The following is a 19542-nucleotide window of genomic DNA, read 5'->3' on the forward strand; positions in this document are numbered from 1 at the left end:
ATTCTCTGCGTGGGTCCCCAGCGTGGCCCCAATTTAGAGTCTTCCGTTTTGGTTTTGTGGCTTTAAAACCCTTTCATATTTTTACAGTTTAATTAAGCCCACTTATTCTCACATGTCTAAGAGTCACGTGTGCAAAATTTCAGAATTCTAATTTGTAAAATACAAAATAAAAAAAGCCAGACCCTTAAGTAGCCTAACTTTGGCGCCTGTGCCTTATTTATGACCGAGAATTTCAAGCTGTTTATATACACTACAGTGTCTTGAGAAAGTAAACTAATTCACATTTACTTACTTTCTTATATTCTTTCGTTCTTTATCTTTTTCATGTTTGTTTCCTTTCCTTTATTTCTCAGTTTCTCAGCGCTAAATTAAATTAAATTATTTTGTTAACGGCTGAGATAATTCTTGACAGGAATGTTCCTTTTCGTATGAATTGCTGTAACAATAAACAGCTCGTAACAATATAAGTTACACCAACAGAAAACAATGCCCACCGTATTTAAGAGCGCTGTTTCTGTCGTGTTTGCATCAAGAATTGGATGTTTGTTACGCGCGTATGCCTAATTTTAAATTGGATTTCATTCTACATGCTAGTGACAAGAACAAGATGGGCCGGGCATGTAGCGCGCATGGATGGGACAAGAGGTGTGCACCGGGTGTTGGTTGGGAAGCTTGAGGGGAAGAGACCGCTGGGGAGACCTAGACGTAGATGGGAGGATAATCTCAGGCGGGATCTACGGGAGATAGGAGTTGAAGGAGACTGGATTTTGTTGGCCCAGGACAGGGTCCGGTGGAGGGCTTTGGTTAATTCGGTGATAAACCTTTGGGTTTCATAAGCCATCTAGTTGGTTGGGTCCACTATTTGGAAAGCCTGAGGGGAAGATACCTCTGGAGAGACCTAGACGTAGATGGGAGGATAATGTCAGGCGGGATCTATGGGAGATAGGAGTTGAAGGAGACTGGATTTTGTTGGCCCAGGACAGGGTCCGGTGGAGGGCTTTGGTTAATTCGGTGATGAACCTTTGGGTTCCGTAAGCCATCTGGTTGGTTGGGTCCACTGTTTGGGAAGTCTGAGGGGAAGAGACCTCTGGGGAGACCTAGACGTAGATGGGAGGATAATGTCAGGCGGGATCTATGGGAGATAGGAGTTGAAGGAGACTGGATTTTGTTGGCCCAGGACAGGGTCCGGTGGAGGGCTTTGGTTAATTCGGTGATGAACCTTTGGGTTTCATAAGCCATCTAGTTGGTTGGGTCCACTATTTGGGAAGCCTGAGAGGAAGAGACCACTGGGGAGACCTAGACGTAGATGGGAGGATAATCTCAGGCGGGATCTATGGGAGATAGGAGTTGAAGGAGACTGGATTTTGTTGGCCCAGGACAGGGTCCGGTGGAGGGCTTTGGTTAATTCGGTGATGAACCTTTGGGTTCCGTAAGCCATCTGGTTGGTTGGGTCCACTATTTGGGAAGCCTGAGAGGAAGAGACCTCTGGGGAGACCTAGACGTAGATGGGAGGATAATCTCAGGCGGGATCTATGGGAGATAGGAGTTGAAGGAGACTGGATTTTGTTGGCCCAGGACAGGGTCCGGTGGAGGGCTTTGGTTAATTCGGTGATGAACCTTTGGGTTCCGTAAGCCATCTGGTTGGTTGGGTCCACTATTTGGGAAGCCTGAGAGGAAGAGACCTCTGGAGAGACCTAGACGTAGATGGGAGGATAATGTCAGGCGGGATCTATGGGAGATAGGAGTTGAAGGAGACTGGATTTTGTTGGCCCAGGACAGGGTCCGGTGGAGGGCTTTGGTTAATTCGGTGATGAACCTTTGGGTTCCGTAAGCCATCTGGTTGGTTGGGTCCACTATTTGGGAAGCCTGAGAGGAAGAGACCACTGGGGAGACCTAGACGTAGATGGGAGGATAATCTCAGGCGGGATCTATGGGAGATAGGAGTTGAAGGAGACTGGATTTTGTTGGCCCAGGACAGGGTCCGGTGGTGGGCTTTGGTTAATTCGGTGATGAACCTTTGGGTTCCCTAAGCCATCTGGTTGGTTGGGTCCACTATTTGGGAAGCCTGAGAGGAAGAGACCTCTGGAGAGACCTAGACGTAGATGGGAGGATAATCTCAGGCGGGATCTATGGGAGATAGGAGTTGAAGGAGACTGGATTTTGTTGGCCCAGGACAGGGTCCGGTGGAGGGCTTTGGTTAATTCGGTGATGAACCTTTGGGTTTCATAAGCCATCTAGTTGGTTGGGTCCACTATTTGGGAAGCCTGAGGGGAAGATACCTCTGGAGAGACCTAGACGTAGATGGGAGGATAATGTCAGGCGGGATCTATGGGAGATAGGAGTTGAAGGAGACTGGATTTTGTTGGCCCAGGACAGGGTCCGGTGGAGGGCTTTGGTTAATTCGGTGATGAACCTTTGGGTTTCATAAGCCATCTAGTTGGTTGGGTCCACTATTTGGGAAGCCTGAGGGGAAGATACCTCTGGAGAGACCTAGACGTAGATGGGAGGATAATGTCAGGCGGGATCTATGGGAGATAGGAGTTGAAGGAGACTGGATTTTGTTGGCCCAGGACAGGGTCCGGTGGAGGGCTTTGGTTAATTCGGTGATGAACCTTTGGGTTCCGTAAGCCATCTGGTTGGTTGGGTCCACTATTTGGGAAGCCTGAGAGGAAGATACCTCTGGAGAGACCTAGACGTAGATGGGAGGATAATGTCAGGCGGGATCTATGGGAGATAGGAGTTGAAGGAGACTGGATTTTGTTGGCCCAGGACAGGGTCCGGTGGAGGGCTTTGGTTAATTCGGTGATGAACCTTTGGGTTTCATAAGCCATCTAGTTGGTTGGGTCCACTATTTGGGAAGCCTGAGGGGAAGATACCTCTGGAGAGACCTAGACGTAGATGGGAGGATAATGTCAGGCGGGATCTATGGGAGATAGGAGTTGAAGGAGACTGGATTTTGTTGGCCCAGGACAGGGTCCGGTGGAGGGCTTTGGTTAATTCGGTGATAAACCTTTGGGTTTCATAAGCCATCTAGTTGGTTGGGTCCACTATTTGGGAAGCCTGAGGGGAAGATACCTCTGGAGAGACCTAGACGTAGATGGGAGGATAATGTCAGGCGGGATCTATGGGAGATAGGAGTTGAAGGAGACTGGATTTTGTTGGCCCAGGACAGGGTCCGGTGGAGGGCTTTGGTTAATTCGGTGATGAACCTTTGGGTTTCATAAGCCATCTAGTTGGTTGGGTCCACTATTTGGGAAGCCTGAGGGGAAGATACCTCTGGAGAGACCTAGACGTAGATGGGAGGATAATGTCAGGCGGGATCTATGGGAGATAGGAGTTGAAGGAGACTGGATTTTGTTGGCCCAGGACAGGGTCCGGTGGAGGGCTTTGGTTAATTCGGTGATGAACCTTTGGGTTTCATAAGCCATCTAGTTGGTTGGGTCCACTATTTGGGAAGCCTGAGGGGAAGATACCTCTGGAGAGACCTAGACGTAGATGGGAGGATAATGTCAGGCGGGATCTATGGGAGATAGGAGTTGAAGGAGACTGGATTTTGTTGGCCCAGGACAGGGTCCGGTGGAGGGCTTTGGTTAATTCGGTGATGAACCTTTGGGTTTCATAAGCCATCTAGTTGGTTGGGTCCACTATTTGGGAAGCCTGAGGGGAAGATACCTCTGGAGAGACCTAGACGTAGATGGGAGGATAATGTCAGGCGGGATCTATGGGAGATAGGAGTTGAAGGAGACTGGATTTTGTTGGCCCAGGACAGGGTCCGGTGGAGGGCTTTGGTTAATTCGGTGATGAACCTTTGGGTTTCATAAGCCATCTGGTTGGTTGGGTCCACTATTTGGGAAGCCTGAGAGGAAGAGACCACTGGGGAGACCTAGACGTAGATGGGAGGATAATGTCAGGCGGGATCTATGGGAGATAGGAGTTGAAGGAGACTGGAATTTGTTGGCCCAGGACAGGGTCCGGTGGAGGGCTTTGGTTAATTCGGTGATGAACCTTTGGGTTTCATAAGCCATCTGGTTGGTTAGTGACAAAAAGTAATTCCGCAAGATGGCAGCATTTGATCCAGGTTCTATTTTGAACAGGTTCCAATGTAGGAGACTTGTGAACTGTGTAGTTTCGTAAGCAGATTTCTTAGAAACATATTCCAGACAGCAGCGAAATTCTGTGCGAGAACAGATCTAGTTAAAGTGGAGCGTCCGTATTCCCAGAGCTGGGAGTTAAGTGTTGACTTTTCGGAGAAATTTTAGCCCTAGTTTTTCAAGACACAAATAGATTTCCAAAGAGAACTGGAAATGAAACGGTTTATAACGTCGTTCAGCAGACGATCCATTTATGTAATTCGTTTCTGTGAAGGCTGAATATGTCTATCAGCATCCGTAACTTGTATTTCGTCTCGTGAACAATGTCGAAACGCATGAGGACTGCATAAATCCGTGACGTACAGTCAACACCGGCGCAGTTCAACGTAATACACTGAAGATTTGAACTGTGATACATATTTCAAGAAGTAAGTAGCCCGATAGAGCAGAATCCTTCGCTGAAAAGAAATTCTCCGACGTTTATGAAACCCGAATGTTTATGCAATGTTTATAGAAGCCCGCCACTGGGCTCTATTCTAAGCGAAACGAATCCAAACGACATCCTCACACTTCCGATGCTTGGTGTGTTGCAAAGAATAAAAATTTTGAGACCCTCTGTTACAGTTCGTAACAAGCTAGTCTTTCGCTGTAAGGGGCTCTAAGCACCACGCCTTACTCCCAAATCGGGAGTCCACCCCTTGTCGGCTGTCCTCGACTGCTTCTTCATTATATTCGCAGCTCCTCTTGTCGATCTGCATTCTGAGGACGCACCAGACATTCCGTGGTGATCATCGTCCTGATGATGGAGGCAGTATGACCTCTGAAACGTCGGTAAACTTCTACCAGACTTCACAGCGCAACAACCCAGAAGACAGAAATCTTCATCCTCTGATGGCGGAGGCAGCAAGGACCTCTGAAACGTCGGTAAACATCGACCAGACTACGCGGCGCAACAACCCAGAAGACATAAATCTTCATACTCATCGCCCTGATGATGGAGGCAGTATGACCTCTGAAACGTTGGTTAACATCGACCAGACTACACAGCGCAACAACCCTGAAGACAGAAATCTTCTAATTTATCGCCCTGATGATGGAGGCAGCAAGGACCTCCGAAACGTTGGTTAACATCGACCAGACTACACAGCGCAACAACCCAGAAGACATAAATCTTCATACTCATCGCCCTGATGATGGAGGCAGTATGACCTCTGAAACGTTGGTTAACATCGACCAGACTACACAGCGCAACAACCCTGAAGACAGAAATCTTCTAATTTATCGCCCTGATGATGGAGGCAGCAAGGACCTCCGAAACGTTGGTTAACATCGACCAGACTACACAGCGCAACAACCCAGAAGACATAAATCTTCATACTCATCGCCCTGATGATGGAGGCAGTATGACCTCTGAAACGTTGGTTAACATCGACCAGACTACACAGCGCAACAACCCAGAAGACATAAATCTTCATACTCATCGCCCTGATGATGGAGGCAGTATGACCTCTGAAACGTTGGTTAACATCGACCAGACTACACAGCGCAACAACCCTGAAGACAGAAATCTTCTAATTTATCGCCCTGATGATGGAGGCAGCAAGGACCTCTGAAACGTTGGTTAACATCGACCAGACTACACAGCGCAACAACCCAGAAGACAGAAATCTTCATACTCTGATGACGGAGGCAGTATGACCTCTGAAACGTTGGTTAACATCGACCAGACTACACAGCGCAACAACCCAGAAGACAGAAATCTTCATACTCATCGCCCTGATGATGGAGGCAGTATGACCTCTGAAACGTTGGTTAACATCGACCAGACTACACAGCGCAACAACCCAGAAGACAGAAATCTTCATACTCATCGCCCTGATGATGGAGGCAGCAAGGACCTCTGAAACGTTGGTAAACATCGACCAGACTACACAGCGCAACAACCCAGAAGACATAAATCTTCATACTCTGATGACGGAGGCAGTATGACCTCTGAAACGTTGGTTAACATCGACCAGACTACACAGCGCAACAACCCAGAAGACATAAATCTTCATACTCTGATGACGGAGGCAGTATGACCTCTGAAACGTTGGTAAACATCGACCAGACTACACAGCGCAACAACCCAGAAGACATAAATCTTCATACTCTGATGACGGAGGCAGTATGACCTCTGAAACGTTGGTAAACATCGACCAGACTACACAGCGCAACAACCCAGAAGACAGAAATCTTCATACTCATCGCCCTGATGATGGAGGCAGTATGACCTCTGAAACGTTGGTTAACATCGACCAGACTACACAGCACAACAACCCAGAAGACAGCCATCTTCTTTTTTGAAAGAAACATCTTAAATTTTTGTTTAACTAACGACGTGTTTATGAATGACGCTGTTAATCGTCAATAGCTCAATAGTCTCTAGTTTGTGTGTGTTTATGTTCGTGTAATTTTCCTTCACATTTGCTTGTGATGGTTACGTTTCGAGTCTCTTCGTTCGTACAATTGCGCTTTTCCATTTTCCAGCAGTTGATTTTTGTTCATATTATTCTACATCCGAACTTATTTCGATAATTTATCTGAGTGCAATTTTATTTTGGGGTAAACAGGTGCTTTTTTCCGACCATGAAGCTATTTGGGTCCTTCTAATCGTTCTACCTCCCCCCCCCCCACTCACATGCCCACATACAGACACAAAGCAAACAAAATGCACACAAAATTCTTGATTTCTGATGTTTTGCGTCGCACTCCTGCACTTATTTTTAAGTTCCCGGGTTCATACCTCACTCGGGTAAGTGGTTATTTCTGATTGAATTTCTCATAGTTTTCTTAAGTCCATCAATCTTTTCAATTTTGAAATTTTTATTAACAATCAGCAAGGGAAACGTTTTTTAAAAAATTAAAACTCCTGCGTCGTATACGGAAAGTCCTGTGTTCATATCTCAGTTCGGCCAATGGCTATCCTGACTCTTTTCGTGGTTTTCCTCAATTCCTCAAGGTCAGTATCAGTAACTTTATTATTATTATTATTTAGTGTTCTGTGTGACGACAGGTCCATATGGACAGGATCCTTCCATCCTTTTCTCGGACTGGGACCTGTTCATATACGTTCTTGGCAGATGATCCAGAAGTGGTTTGCCATTTCCTTCTTCTGTGTGTGAATGGAGTAATTGTTGGGATGCCACGGAGGAAAACTCCGTGTTGCCTAGACCACGGCCTTGCCCAACACAAGTTATAAATTCGGGCACCGCCGGGAATCGAACCCGAGACCCCAGGATTACAAGGCCAGCGTTCTAACCGCTAGACCACCGTGGCTAAGGTCAGTAACTTTAAAATAAGCTAAGTCCAATTCATCAAGTATTTGTAGTTGAGACAGCGTCCTTACACAAACAACCAAAATGCATAAGACGTGTTCATGCGGTGGGCCTACCGACCTTTGTACAACCTCAGAGGAACGCCGTTACGTACGAAAACTCAATTTTTTATATGCCAATTTCCATCAGAGCCAAATACGAGCCAGGGCGTCGTAAATAAACGCGTAACAGCAGTTTTCGACGTCACTTCGCATTGTCACACGTGACGTAAGAACACGAGATGGCGAACTACGGCCATTGTGACGTCACGGATGAATGTCTTTCACAATCCATAGAGAAGTGTTATATTAAGAGGAGCCAATTTGGTCGCTGTAGAGAGGATTCTTTTAGGATATTTTTACATCGATTCTGTCGCCGCGTTGTATTGTACAGGCACGGCGTGAAGAAGGTTTTCCATGCCTCAAACAAGATGGCTGTCGTCAAGGGAACACGTCCTACACCAGAACGCGTGTTGGATGTCAAGGATTTTAGCCTAAGTTCCGTGCTTTAATAGTTCAAATAGACTTGTAGTATCACGTCCGCTTACGGGTTACGATCGGAAAGTTTCCAGACTGTGTCAATAGAGGGCGAACTGGATGTAGTACGAGCTTCTGCCGCTAGGGGGTGCGGCCTACATTCATAGTGAATCAGTGTGCCAGCCGGCATCATCGAATTAGCATTTGTTTCTTAGTTACGGGCGTTTTGGTAAATTGAAAATTCAGCTAAAGGGAAGGAGATTTGAGACGATAGAAGAGATTCAGGCAGAATCGCAGATGGTGCTTGACAGGCTGACAAAGAAAGATTTCCAGGGATGCTTCCAGGCTTGGCAGCGGCGCTGGGATCGTTGTGTTCACTCCCAGGGGAACTACTTCGAGGGTGATGGATGAATTTAATATCTGAGATAAGTGTACGGGTTTTTATACGCGCAGTCTGGAAACCTTTCGATCGCACCTCGTACATAAAATACGAATTCCATAAATGTTTCAATTACCAATTTCAAAAGTGGTTTTCAATAAATAAGGCGACTAATATTCTATCAAGGGTTTACTTCTGTGCAACTAACTGCATGGAAAAATTCCATCTTGAGAAACTGAGTATGTACAGACAGTCAAGAAATTCCCCACATTTTGTGAAACCCAAAATTTTATTACAGTCTTCGCAAGAGCCAGCCATTGGTCGATGTCCTGAACCACACTCCAGAATCGTATTTCCTAAAATCAATTTTATATCATTTTTATCTATTTCTAGGTCTTCTGGGCTGTCTCTTTCCTTCAGGCCTATCAACAAAAATTGCGTATATATTTCGTATCTTCCTCCTACACCCATCTCATCCCACCTGATTTCATCGTCCAAGTCGTGTCTGGCGAATAGAGCACACAAATTATGCAGCTCATCATAAAATTGTCTTCGTCCTCCTGTTACTTCAACCTTCATGGTTGAAACATCCTGCAGCAATTATTCCCTGAATCTAGTGAGCTCTTAATTATCTCCTGAGTGCAATTTCTGCATTTAACGAAACCGAAATTTATTTATTTACGTACTCATGTACCTAGAGACCTGCCTGCCTGCGTGATTGCCTATCTCTTGGGCGATTTATACCTCCTAAACTTTTCAATAGCAATCTAAAAGTAAAAATCCAGGTCTAGATGCTGACGTTTCGGAGGTTCATATTGCCTCAGTCATCAGAGTGACTGATCTCTTGACAATAATAATTCTTGATGCGATCAAATCCCATTTTAATTATTAGTTTAATTTAAAATCATTCGTAGTTATCAGGCTAGTCCACGTGTGACACCCAAATTCAGTGTTTTATGAAAAGTTAGATCATAGACGAAAATACGAAAAAGGATATAAGAGGGAACTTGAAAGTAAAATGAATTACACACACGAATAGATGACTGGGATAACTGGTAACCTATTAAGTCTATGGAGGAGAGCCCTCGATAAGCTAACAGTCGCTCAGGAAGCCACGAAACTTTACGTATTTTATGAAACCGGTCGGTTCATTACCGATTTCACAGGATCCCGCCCCTGGTTCCTATTATGGGCCTAAACGTATCCAATTCGAAATCTGACAACAATTTAATATTCCGGTGAAAGTTAAACAAAGAAGTATGGAATACACATTGTCAATTGTCGTATGAATGGTCCATTTAAAATATCAAGAGTCCGTAAAATTCACTTTTGATACACGATAAAAAACATATACGATATCGTATATATTTTAAGAATACATTATTTTAATTATTCGGTTTTGTCCGTCTAATCACAATTATATTTAAAATTTACAAATAAGATAATTAAAATATCATTTTATGTTCCACATCGAATAATCGATTTACATTTGGAACATTTTTACAATATGTTTTGGTTTCATCGAACCATCTTCAGGTGTGTTGATATAATTTTACAGCTGAAGATGGTTCGATGAAACCGAAACATGTTGTAAAAATGTTCCAAATGTAAATCTATTATTCGATGTGGAACATAAAATGATATTTTAATTATCTTATTTGTAAATTTTAAATATAATTGTGATTAGACGGACAAAACCGAATAATTAATTTAATATTCGATTCACAATATGACGCAATTATACTATCTTATGAATACATTATTTATTTTATGTTTGATTTATTTTTCCCCGAAAATAATTGGCAAGTGTCTACTTTTGAAATGTTATAGTCCACTAAGATCTTTTGCGTCCAGAATTACGAGGCAAAGTTTGTTTTAGGACTCGTGTTGTTTTACTCATACTATACTCAAGAAACATCACATGACTTACGTGGTTTTGTATCTTTATTCACTCCTGGGATAACCTATTTAAGTTGCTTTGCTTGTTAGTGGTTTCTTTAAGGTCAACCAAAACCCAAAACCTAGTAGTAAAATAACACGAGTCCATAAATCATGTCGTTCTGACGAGAGACAGAAAATACAAAATGCAGCCCGTGAGCAGTAAAGACTTTTCGCTGGTGTGTGATACGTTTACCCCTGGTAATTGTCGTAGTAGTAATAACTCAATTCTCTCCAGAAGTAGACTGACTCATGTGTTTTTTTTTAAAAAAATGACCGATTTACGATTTCAAGAATTATAAAATAAATTGAAAATTCACTAGCTATTTTTTAGAGGACTGGTTCTGTAGTCTTCTTTAAGTTAGATTGAAGGTATAACTCTGCCCAGCTCGTTGGACAAAACTAATCTACATCACTAATGACAGAGAAGGTCCACTGATCAGGATTAGCTTTGCCTAACCCGTCTCTAAGAGCGCATAATTTCTTTTGTTCTTACCTGAAGACGTCGACGGGGAATTTTATAAAAATTTATAAACGTTATTATTTAAATCGCCTGACATTTGACAATATCAACAAAAAAAAATTGTGGTTTTCACGAAAAATTTAAATATAGATAGCGATTTTCTGAGTTGGTGCACGTGTGTCATTTCGGCTGTGTGCCAACTATGTGCTACAGCCTCCATATTCTGGACTGAATACTTCAAGAATCCAGAAATCCCAGATAAATATCGTAACAACATTAACATATCATTGGTGTTACACTTCGGATGCGCGGTATATATCTGAATAAGCAATACTAAAGTCAGGATAGGGTAGTTTAGTTCCTTACTTCGTCACCCCGCGCCGTGGTTGTCTCGATGAGAGAGCTGAAACTGCTACGGCTGCCGTGGTGAGATTTCCGTCGAAGTTCCGAAGGCTCGTCCCTGCCAGGGGAACCGCCATGTTGGATTCGGGATAACCGATCATTCTCCAGGCATTGGCTGATAGGGATCCCAAACACCATTCCCCCTCCGCCATCTGCAAAGCCACAGCGCTTACAAATTCTATAATCTATTAACACTATCATAAAACGTTAATTTTTACTGATATATTAAAAGAACGTAAGAATAAAATTTGAACTCATTAAGAGGGCTGTGATATTAGGTTCAGAAGTAAAAAGATCCAGAGGAAAATTGTTCTGATTTTCGAAATACTTCATCCACGTACGTATCTTTCGTGTTTTCCAGGAAGGAAAGGTCTCCCTTCAGCTTCGACATATTTTTCGCTAAGGAACCCAGAAGAAGGTTTGTCGTTTTATGCATGTTGGAAATCCAGAAGTGCACACTAAGTCTTTCGTACCTAACATAAATTATGATAGGCTTTGAAACAAACTTCTCGTCTGATGCAGACTATTACCTCGTGTGTCAGCCCAATCGAAGGATCGGTGTTGACAATCCCCCTTGAGGAGACGAAGGTGTCTCTGGGTAAAAACGGAGGAGATAAGTTTTTGAGAACAAATAAATTTCTCTTTTCATTGCACAATTCGAATTGGAGTGATACAGTCTTCTATTTAAAATCGCTCCCCATATTAATTTACATGCCAGTATATCAGTCTTTATGCACATTCCTGCGTTACAGATCCTAAATTGTTTACTTTCGAACGTTCTATTTGTGAGGCTTGTGTTCTTGCACGTGGCATATCCGCTGAGGCCATCCTTTTGCTGTGTGGTGGAGAAATTGATGAGGATTTATTGTTTTTCTGTTCAAGAGTTTAAATATTAATGTTATCAGTGAAATTCGTATTTTATTCATTGTCTGTCTCTCAGGAACGTGACGATAAGAAAAACTCACACATATAATAGAATTGTCGGGATCACAGTGGCCACGCGGTCTGAGGCGTGGGCCTTGTGCCCCTTGGTCGCTGGGACCGTGGGTTCGAATCCCACTCAAGCCATAGATGTTTGTCAGCGTTTTTCTGTGTTGTGTTATCCTGTAAATAGGTAGAGGCCTTGCGACGGGCCGATCCCTCATCCAAGGAGTCGTACCGAATGTCTATAGATCGAGCCAACGAAAAGTTGGGACCCAGTATCCCAATAGAATTGTATGTGTTCTTAAATGTGTGACTGAACCCAGGGTCCTGAGACAATAGGAAACCTTGTTCGTTTTTTTTTTTTTGGGGGGGGGGGGGAGATATCCTGATTCGATCTTCGAGGCAGTGGATCGTAATGCCAAGCACATCAGTTCTTTTCTTTGTTTGTTTAAAAATCATTATCAAAATGTAACCTGGAGAAACTGCCCTTAAGAGTCGCGGAGTAAATCAGAAATACGAAAGGCATATTGTAAGTGTGTGATCGTCATCAGGGCATCCATATTTGAATACTGTAATGTACTTGTCAACGCAGTAAATATTCCAATATCTACAAGAAACAGCGTACTTCATTTACCATCCAGCCCCAAACATGCACGAACACGACCTAAGAGGGCCAGAGTTTTACGTAACCCTAGAAACAAAAGCAGGACCCTGAAGTAACGACTCTTGGCGTCTAACCTATCCATTCATTGCCCTCATTAAAGCCACTAAACATTACCTACCACCCGATTGTGACCTGAGGCGACTGATTGGAAGTCAATGAACTCACCGCGGAGGCTGTACTGCTCAGAAAATAAGGAGAGAGAGAGGACCTTGTTTTTTATTCCGTGTACCAAAGTGTCACTACATACAATATACTCTATATATATTTAATTAATTATTCTTGTCCGTCTAATCACAATTTAAAATTAAGATAATTAAAATATCATGTGATGTTCCTATCGAAACATTCGATTTTACATTTAGATGTTGTAAATGTAAAATCGAATGTTTCGATAGGAACATTACATGATATTTTAATTATCTTAATTTTAAATTGTGATTAGACGGACAAGAATAATTAATTAAATATATTTTCACAATATGACGCAACTATACCATCTGATACTCTATATATCTCGAGATGTCTCTTAACCTGTCAATTTTTATATGAATACAGAGCGTCGCGTAATTAATCACGTGCAGGAAAGCACGTGAGTGTTCCTGGCTTTTCTCATAACCTTTTTAGCTGCAATTCTTGAGCCAGTTGAATCTTGTCTGGAAAGAGATGTAAGTCCGACGTCAATATTAGCTGCATCCGTCCAGGTGTAAAATTATCTGCGAAATTCTCTTTGCGTAAATGAAATTGAGCAACTGTTCGTAACAATTTCCCAAATGTCTGGTACCTCACGTAAACAACTTTCATTGCCAACTTTACATATCATGGGTTAAAAACGTTTTATTACAGTTCAGATGTTTATTAGTTACAATCTTATGTCTTATTGCAACGCAAACTGAAATTCAAATCTCCAATTCTTTAATAAAATGCAACCCTCCTTAGCTCCTTGTTGGCCTAATCTTTTTATACGCAGATGACCGTATGTTTGAATCAATTCCACTTCAATTTATTTTCTTAGTTCATACAACGTCCATGTTGTAGTCTTCCTTTCCAGAAAGAAGTCTCTGAAGAGAAGTTGCATATTTTTCAAAGATGTGTCCGCATTTCAATCCAGGATTCTGTATTAAGTTACTGTAGGGTTGATGCCACCTCAGAAGTCCGCAGTGTCAATAATACCGACTGTATGGAACCGGAAAGCAGGGAAGCTTTTAATGGCATAAAACTCCACACCAAAATTCATGAAAATCCGTCCATAGATTCTCAAGGCGCGACATGTGGACAAACTGAGACACGCCGTGCAAATACGTCATCAGCATTTCCAGATCTTTTATTGATCGGCGTTTCTGGAAATTCGGTTCCTGCCACGGATTGTCCTATCCTGGACGAGGGAAGTATCACGAAGTGTCGTAACTCCTTTATCTCTATTTCTCTCCTCCCAATGAAACATTATCATCTCTCAACACGTGACGATATAATAGCCTTGTATTTGATACAAAAGTAACAATTTCTACAAAAATAAATAAATGTAGGTCTAATACAATTACTACAAGCTCTGAAAGAATATTTACTTCAAGTAAGACGTAAGTCCTACGTGAATAGGACGACGGCAAATATCTCATTCTTATTCCAAATCTTTTAAATTGTCACACATCTACAAAATATTTACCAATATTAGACGTATACATATTACGATCTTTTCGCTATTGTATGCAGTTGATATGGCGCTATTTAATGGACTGAGAGACAGCCAGGTGTTTCTCGAAGTTCCTAATCTTCACTGATTGTCTCAATAACCATTTCACGTCCAAGTCTCTGATTTCGAGAATCTTAAATACCATCAAAATAAATAAACAAGTCTATTTCGTGTATTTGAATGTATGTGCAAATAACATGGATCGCAAAGCAAAAGACGTACGAATACTGACCTTTGTCCTTGTCATCTTTCCCGCGGGAGGTGTCGAAGAAGCCTGTAGTGAGCGCCTTCCTCTTCAGCAGGTATGGCCTCCGCTTCGGTTTGTGGGACACCGACACGACGGCCTCTGAGAACATCAACAAACATTTTCTCGTTGCAAACGAAGGAAAATAAACAAACACCCGAGTTCACGTCAAGGGTGGCTTCATCAGCACCGAATACGCCTGGAATATTAAAAGGGAAACTCCACAAAAAGATATTAGAGTGATAATAAAATTTTCTTTAACTTCTTATTTACTTTGAAATTTTTCCCTGAATAATTAACAATATACAACACACTGTTCATTTCACTATTAAAATGGCCACGTATAAATGAAAGGTGTGGATGAAGAGATCATTTAAAACAGCAACAATTCCTTTAACCAGAAACAATTGTAATTTGTCACACGTGGCATTAGGGAAAACTGCTTATTGCAAATACTCAGATTTCGGGACTGGCATTACAATTTCTGTAACTGTTATATGGGAGAGTGGTAATGAGCATTGGATAAGCGAGAAGCATTTACAACATTCTAGTGCATATCCCTTATGAGGTGAGATAATTATTTATACTTAGGCGAGGACGGAAGGAGAATATTATGTTTGAAACACGTTAAAAAATATATTCTAAGTAGAAGATGCAAATGAGAGCGTTTCTCCTTGATTGCATGACAAACTGTGACTTTCCGCGTAATTACGAGGTGCGATCGAAAAGTTTCTAGACTGTGTCAATAGAGGGCGAACTGGATGTATTACGAGCTTCTGCCGCTAGGGGGTGCGGCCTACATTCATAGTGAATCAGTGTGCCAGCCGGCATCATCGAATTAGCATTTGTTTCTTAGTTACGGGCGTTTTGGTAGTGCATTACACCGACCCTCCTGCGATTTCGGAATGGCGTGTGCATCAAATTTTGCCAAAGACTCGCCAAAACGGCTACGGAAACCTATGAAATGCTAAAGCAAGCATTTGGGGAGTCCGCAATGTGTCGTGCACAAACTTTTGTGTGGCATTCACGTTTTAAAAATGGCCGAACCTCTGTCGATGATGACGAGCGTTCTGGACGACCATCTTCGAGCACAACGCCCGAAAATGTTACGAAGATTCGGCAGGCCATTCACGAAGATCGACGTCGTACCATCAACGACTTGTGCGACATTGTTGGGATAGGCTATGGGACCTGTCAGCTGATTCTAAAGGAAGAACTCCACATCCGACGCATCCTGTCTGAGGACCAGAAGCAGAATCGACTTCTCGTTTGTCAGGAGCTCAAAGATCTTGCAAGAACCGACCCCAACTTCCTTTCTAAGCTCCGTGTGACTTCTTCCTCTTCCCAAAGATGAAAATTCAGCTAAAGGGAAGGAGATTTGAGACGATAGAAGAGATTCAGGCAGAATCGCAGATGGTGCTTGACAGGCTGACAAAGAAAGATTTCCAGGGATGCTTCCAGGCTTGGCAGCGGCGCTGGGATCGTTGTGTTCACTCCCAGGGGAACTACTTCGAGGGTGATGGATGAATTTAATACCTGAGATAAGTGTACGGGTTTTTATACGCGCAGTCTTGAAACTTTCCGATCGCACCTCGTATTCTTCTTCGAGACTCCGTAATGCATCGGCGTCTAAACGTAGAGATGTCTTGTAAAAAAAAAAAACACCATTTCGTATCAATTAGGTACGAACACTACTTTACGTAAATCTCCAACCAAACAATTCTTTTTTTTAATTTTCACAAAAAAACTGTATCACCGTTAAATCAAATGGATCATAACATATATAAAACATTCGCTGATGTGATCAATATTTAACGAAATAAAATATAAGTCTCTACATTGCACAGATCGCTGTCTGCATCAAATAGACATCAGGCGAATAGGCCACGCAAAATAGCTACGAATTCTTTTGTTACGTAAACTGCCAGAGGGCCTACGTATATAAATGTCTCCTCTCTTGTAAGTTTAATAACTGTAGCTATAAATCTCCTGAGTTGTAATTCGGAAGTCTCCGTTATATCCTCGGCTGGGATACCAATTACGCTAAGATTATTTATTTGTCTCCCTGTTCCTGCCAGGATAGAACAAGAACTCCAAATAGGCCACGACGTCTTCCTCCCCAAGCCTATCAAGGTAAAAGACAGTGACCATCCTCTTATATAACACAACACTAGATAACCTAAGCAACTGATACAGCGCTAATAAATGACCTGCGATCCACCCATCCATTTTGTTATCGACAATACATTATATTTTTATAACAGTCAAAATAATCGTATATTCAATTGAAAACATAGTTCGAGGCCCAAGTGATATCAATCTACCTTATGATAGGATATTAGTAAGCTGAGTCTGGAAGTTTTTGACGATTTATTACGATAGACTAATCAATATAACTAATATTTTAGACATTACGTACGAGGTGCGATCGGAAAGTTTAAAGACTGCGCCTATAAAAACCCGTACACTTATCTCAGGTATTAAATTCATCCATCACCCTCGAAGTAGTTCCCCTGGGAGTGAACACAACGATCCCAGCGCCGCTGCCAAGCCTGGAAGCATCCCTGGAAATCTTTCTTTGTCAGCCTGTCAAGCACCATCTGCGATTCTGCCTGAATCTCTTCTATCGTCTCAAATCTCCTTCCCTTTAGCTGAATTTTCATCTTTGGGAAGAGGAAGAAGTCACACGGAGCTTAGAAAGGAAGCTGGGGTCGGTTCTTGCAAGATCTTTGAGCTCCTGACAAACGAGAAGTCGATTCTGCTTCTGGTCCTCAGACAGGATGCGTCGCATGTGGAGTTCTTCCTTTAGAATCAGCTGACAGGTCCCATAGCCTATCCCAACAATGTCGCACAAGTCGTTGATGGTACGACGTCGATCTTCGTGAATGACCTGCCGAATCTTCGTAACATTTTCGGGCGTTGTGCTCGAAGATGGTCGTCCAGAACGCTCGTCATCATCGACAGAGGTTCGGCCATTTTTAAAACGTGAATGCCACACAAAAGTTTGTGCACGACCCATTGCGGACTCCCCAAATGCTTGCTTTAGCATTTCATAGGTTTCCGTAGCCGTTTTGGCGAGTCTTTGGCAAGAGATTCAGGCAGAATCGCAGATGGTGCTTGACAGGCTGACAAAGAAAGATTTCAAGGGATGCTTCCAGGCTTGGCAGCGGCGCTGGGATCGTTGTGTTCACTCCCAGGGGAACTACTTCGAGAGTGATGGATGAATTTAATACCTGAGATAAGTGTACGGGGTTTTTATAGGCGCAGTCTTGAAACTTTCCGATCGCACCTCGTACATACAACTTATCTCTTGTACGTAAATCAACTACTAGCAAGAAAAATGTTAGACACAGTGGATAAAGTGAAGTGAGCATTTTGTGTCTTGTCAACTGAAATGCACTTACCGCTAGGGATTCGAACGGAGACGCCCAGGTTAAGGGCCTGAAGCTTGGCGACAGCAACCTTCTGCAACATTCGACGCTCCAATTCGCACAGCGTCAACAGACTGGTGTCCGTTAGCGTCACCTGACGCCCCGTCACATTGGTCCACGTGCAGTGACCCTACGACAAACGGAACCCTTAACATGTTGCGTATGCTATCATACCAGAAGTTTTTAAAATGAACGTGTGATGGGGATATTGCCAATCTTGTCCGTCCTCATGTTTCAACTCGATACGGGGTCTGAAGACTATAAATTTAGTTCAAACCGAACACCATCAGCAAACTTACCTTACATGAACTCCAAATCAAAATTTATAACAACCTTTTTCTTTCAGAACTACAATTTTTTACATGAAACAGTTTTTGATCTGCATAACATTTAATGAACGGAAGAAAATTATTGTATGATTGTTTGACATCTGTAACGTGAGGTAGTATATTTGCGTCATATTGTGAATTAGGTTAATATTTTAATATTTTCCGTCAAATCACAATTTTAATAAGATGATAAAATATAAAATATTTAAAATATCATTTCACGTTCCGCATCGAATGATCGATTTACAAATTGGAACGTGTCTTACGACATGTTTCGGTTGTATTTAACCGTCCTCAGGTATAAATTAGATTGGTAAATTTAAAACTCGAATTACAATCATTTACAATGTTATGCAGTTTATTGAAATGTTCTTATCAGATTACTCTTATATATTAGAATTAAGGTAATTGTTTTGTATATGGCGTGGTTCATCTGATGTTCAATATTAGTCGGTGGTAGACTTCCAGATGTCTTCCGCCAGACACGTCATGTCTCTATCAACTCATCACCGACTAATATTGAACATCAGATGAACCACGCCATATACAAAACAATTACCTTCATTCTAATATATAAGAGTAATCTGATAAGAACATTTCAATAAACTGCATAACATTGTAAATGATTGTAATTCGAGTTTTAAATTTACCAATCTAATTTTATACCTGAGGACGGTTAAATATAACCGAAACATGTCGTAAGAGACGTTCCAATTTGTAAATCGATCATTCGATGCGGAACGTAAAATGATATTTTAAATATTTTATATTTTATTATCTTATTAAAATTGTGATTTGACGGAAAATATTAAAAATATTAATCTGTAACGTAATTTTGCTTTGCAAAAATGGGAATTTATCTGCAAAATATTTACACCAAAGTCAATGCTCAGTCATAAATATATTTTCCTTATGGTTCATAAGATACATGACTGAAACTGTTTAATATACCTGTATACATCGCAGATCTTGTCGTGATAAGTAGTTTCACTATGCATAATTTTTGCACGATGGTGTATTTATAATACATAATTAAAGTCTATTTGACTTCCAAGTAAAGGAAGTTCTATTTGAACAGTATGGGCTTAAATTTTAATTCCGTTAAATTTTAGTGCCGACCTAAAACACGATATTTAATACATTGATTGGTATCAAAGG

General features: G+C 42.0%; 1 protein-coding gene across 3 annotated transcripts in view; it reads right to left on the reverse strand.

The window, feature by feature from the left end:
- The window catches only part of LOC110829683 (Rho GTPase activating protein at 102A), an 83239-nt gene that overhangs the window by 26027 nt on the left and 37670 nt on the right, over positions 1-19542 (reverse strand). For all 3 annotated transcript variants that reach the window (XR_002543037.2, XM_022063672.2, XM_022063671.2), the window contains exons 2-4: positions 18029-18185; positions 14613-14726; positions 11070-11257 (exon numbers count right to left, since the gene is read on the reverse strand). Coding sequence is in view for 2 of the 3 variants with exons in the window: in XM_022063672.2 (XP_021919364.2) it covers positions 11070-11257; positions 14613-14726; positions 18029-18185 (459 nt within the window). In the remaining variant the exon portion in view is untranslated. The remainder of the gene's footprint in view (positions 1-11069; positions 11258-14612; positions 14727-18028; positions 18186-19542) is intronic.

The sequence above is a fragment of the Zootermopsis nevadensis genome, unplaced genomic scaffold (assembly GCF_977971745.1).
Source record: "Zootermopsis nevadensis isolate Lab colony 2312 unplaced genomic scaffold, Znev_1.0 Znev_ptg000020l, whole genome shotgun sequence".
NCBI lineage: Eukaryota > Metazoa > Arthropoda > Insecta > Blattodea > Termopsidae > Zootermopsis > Zootermopsis nevadensis.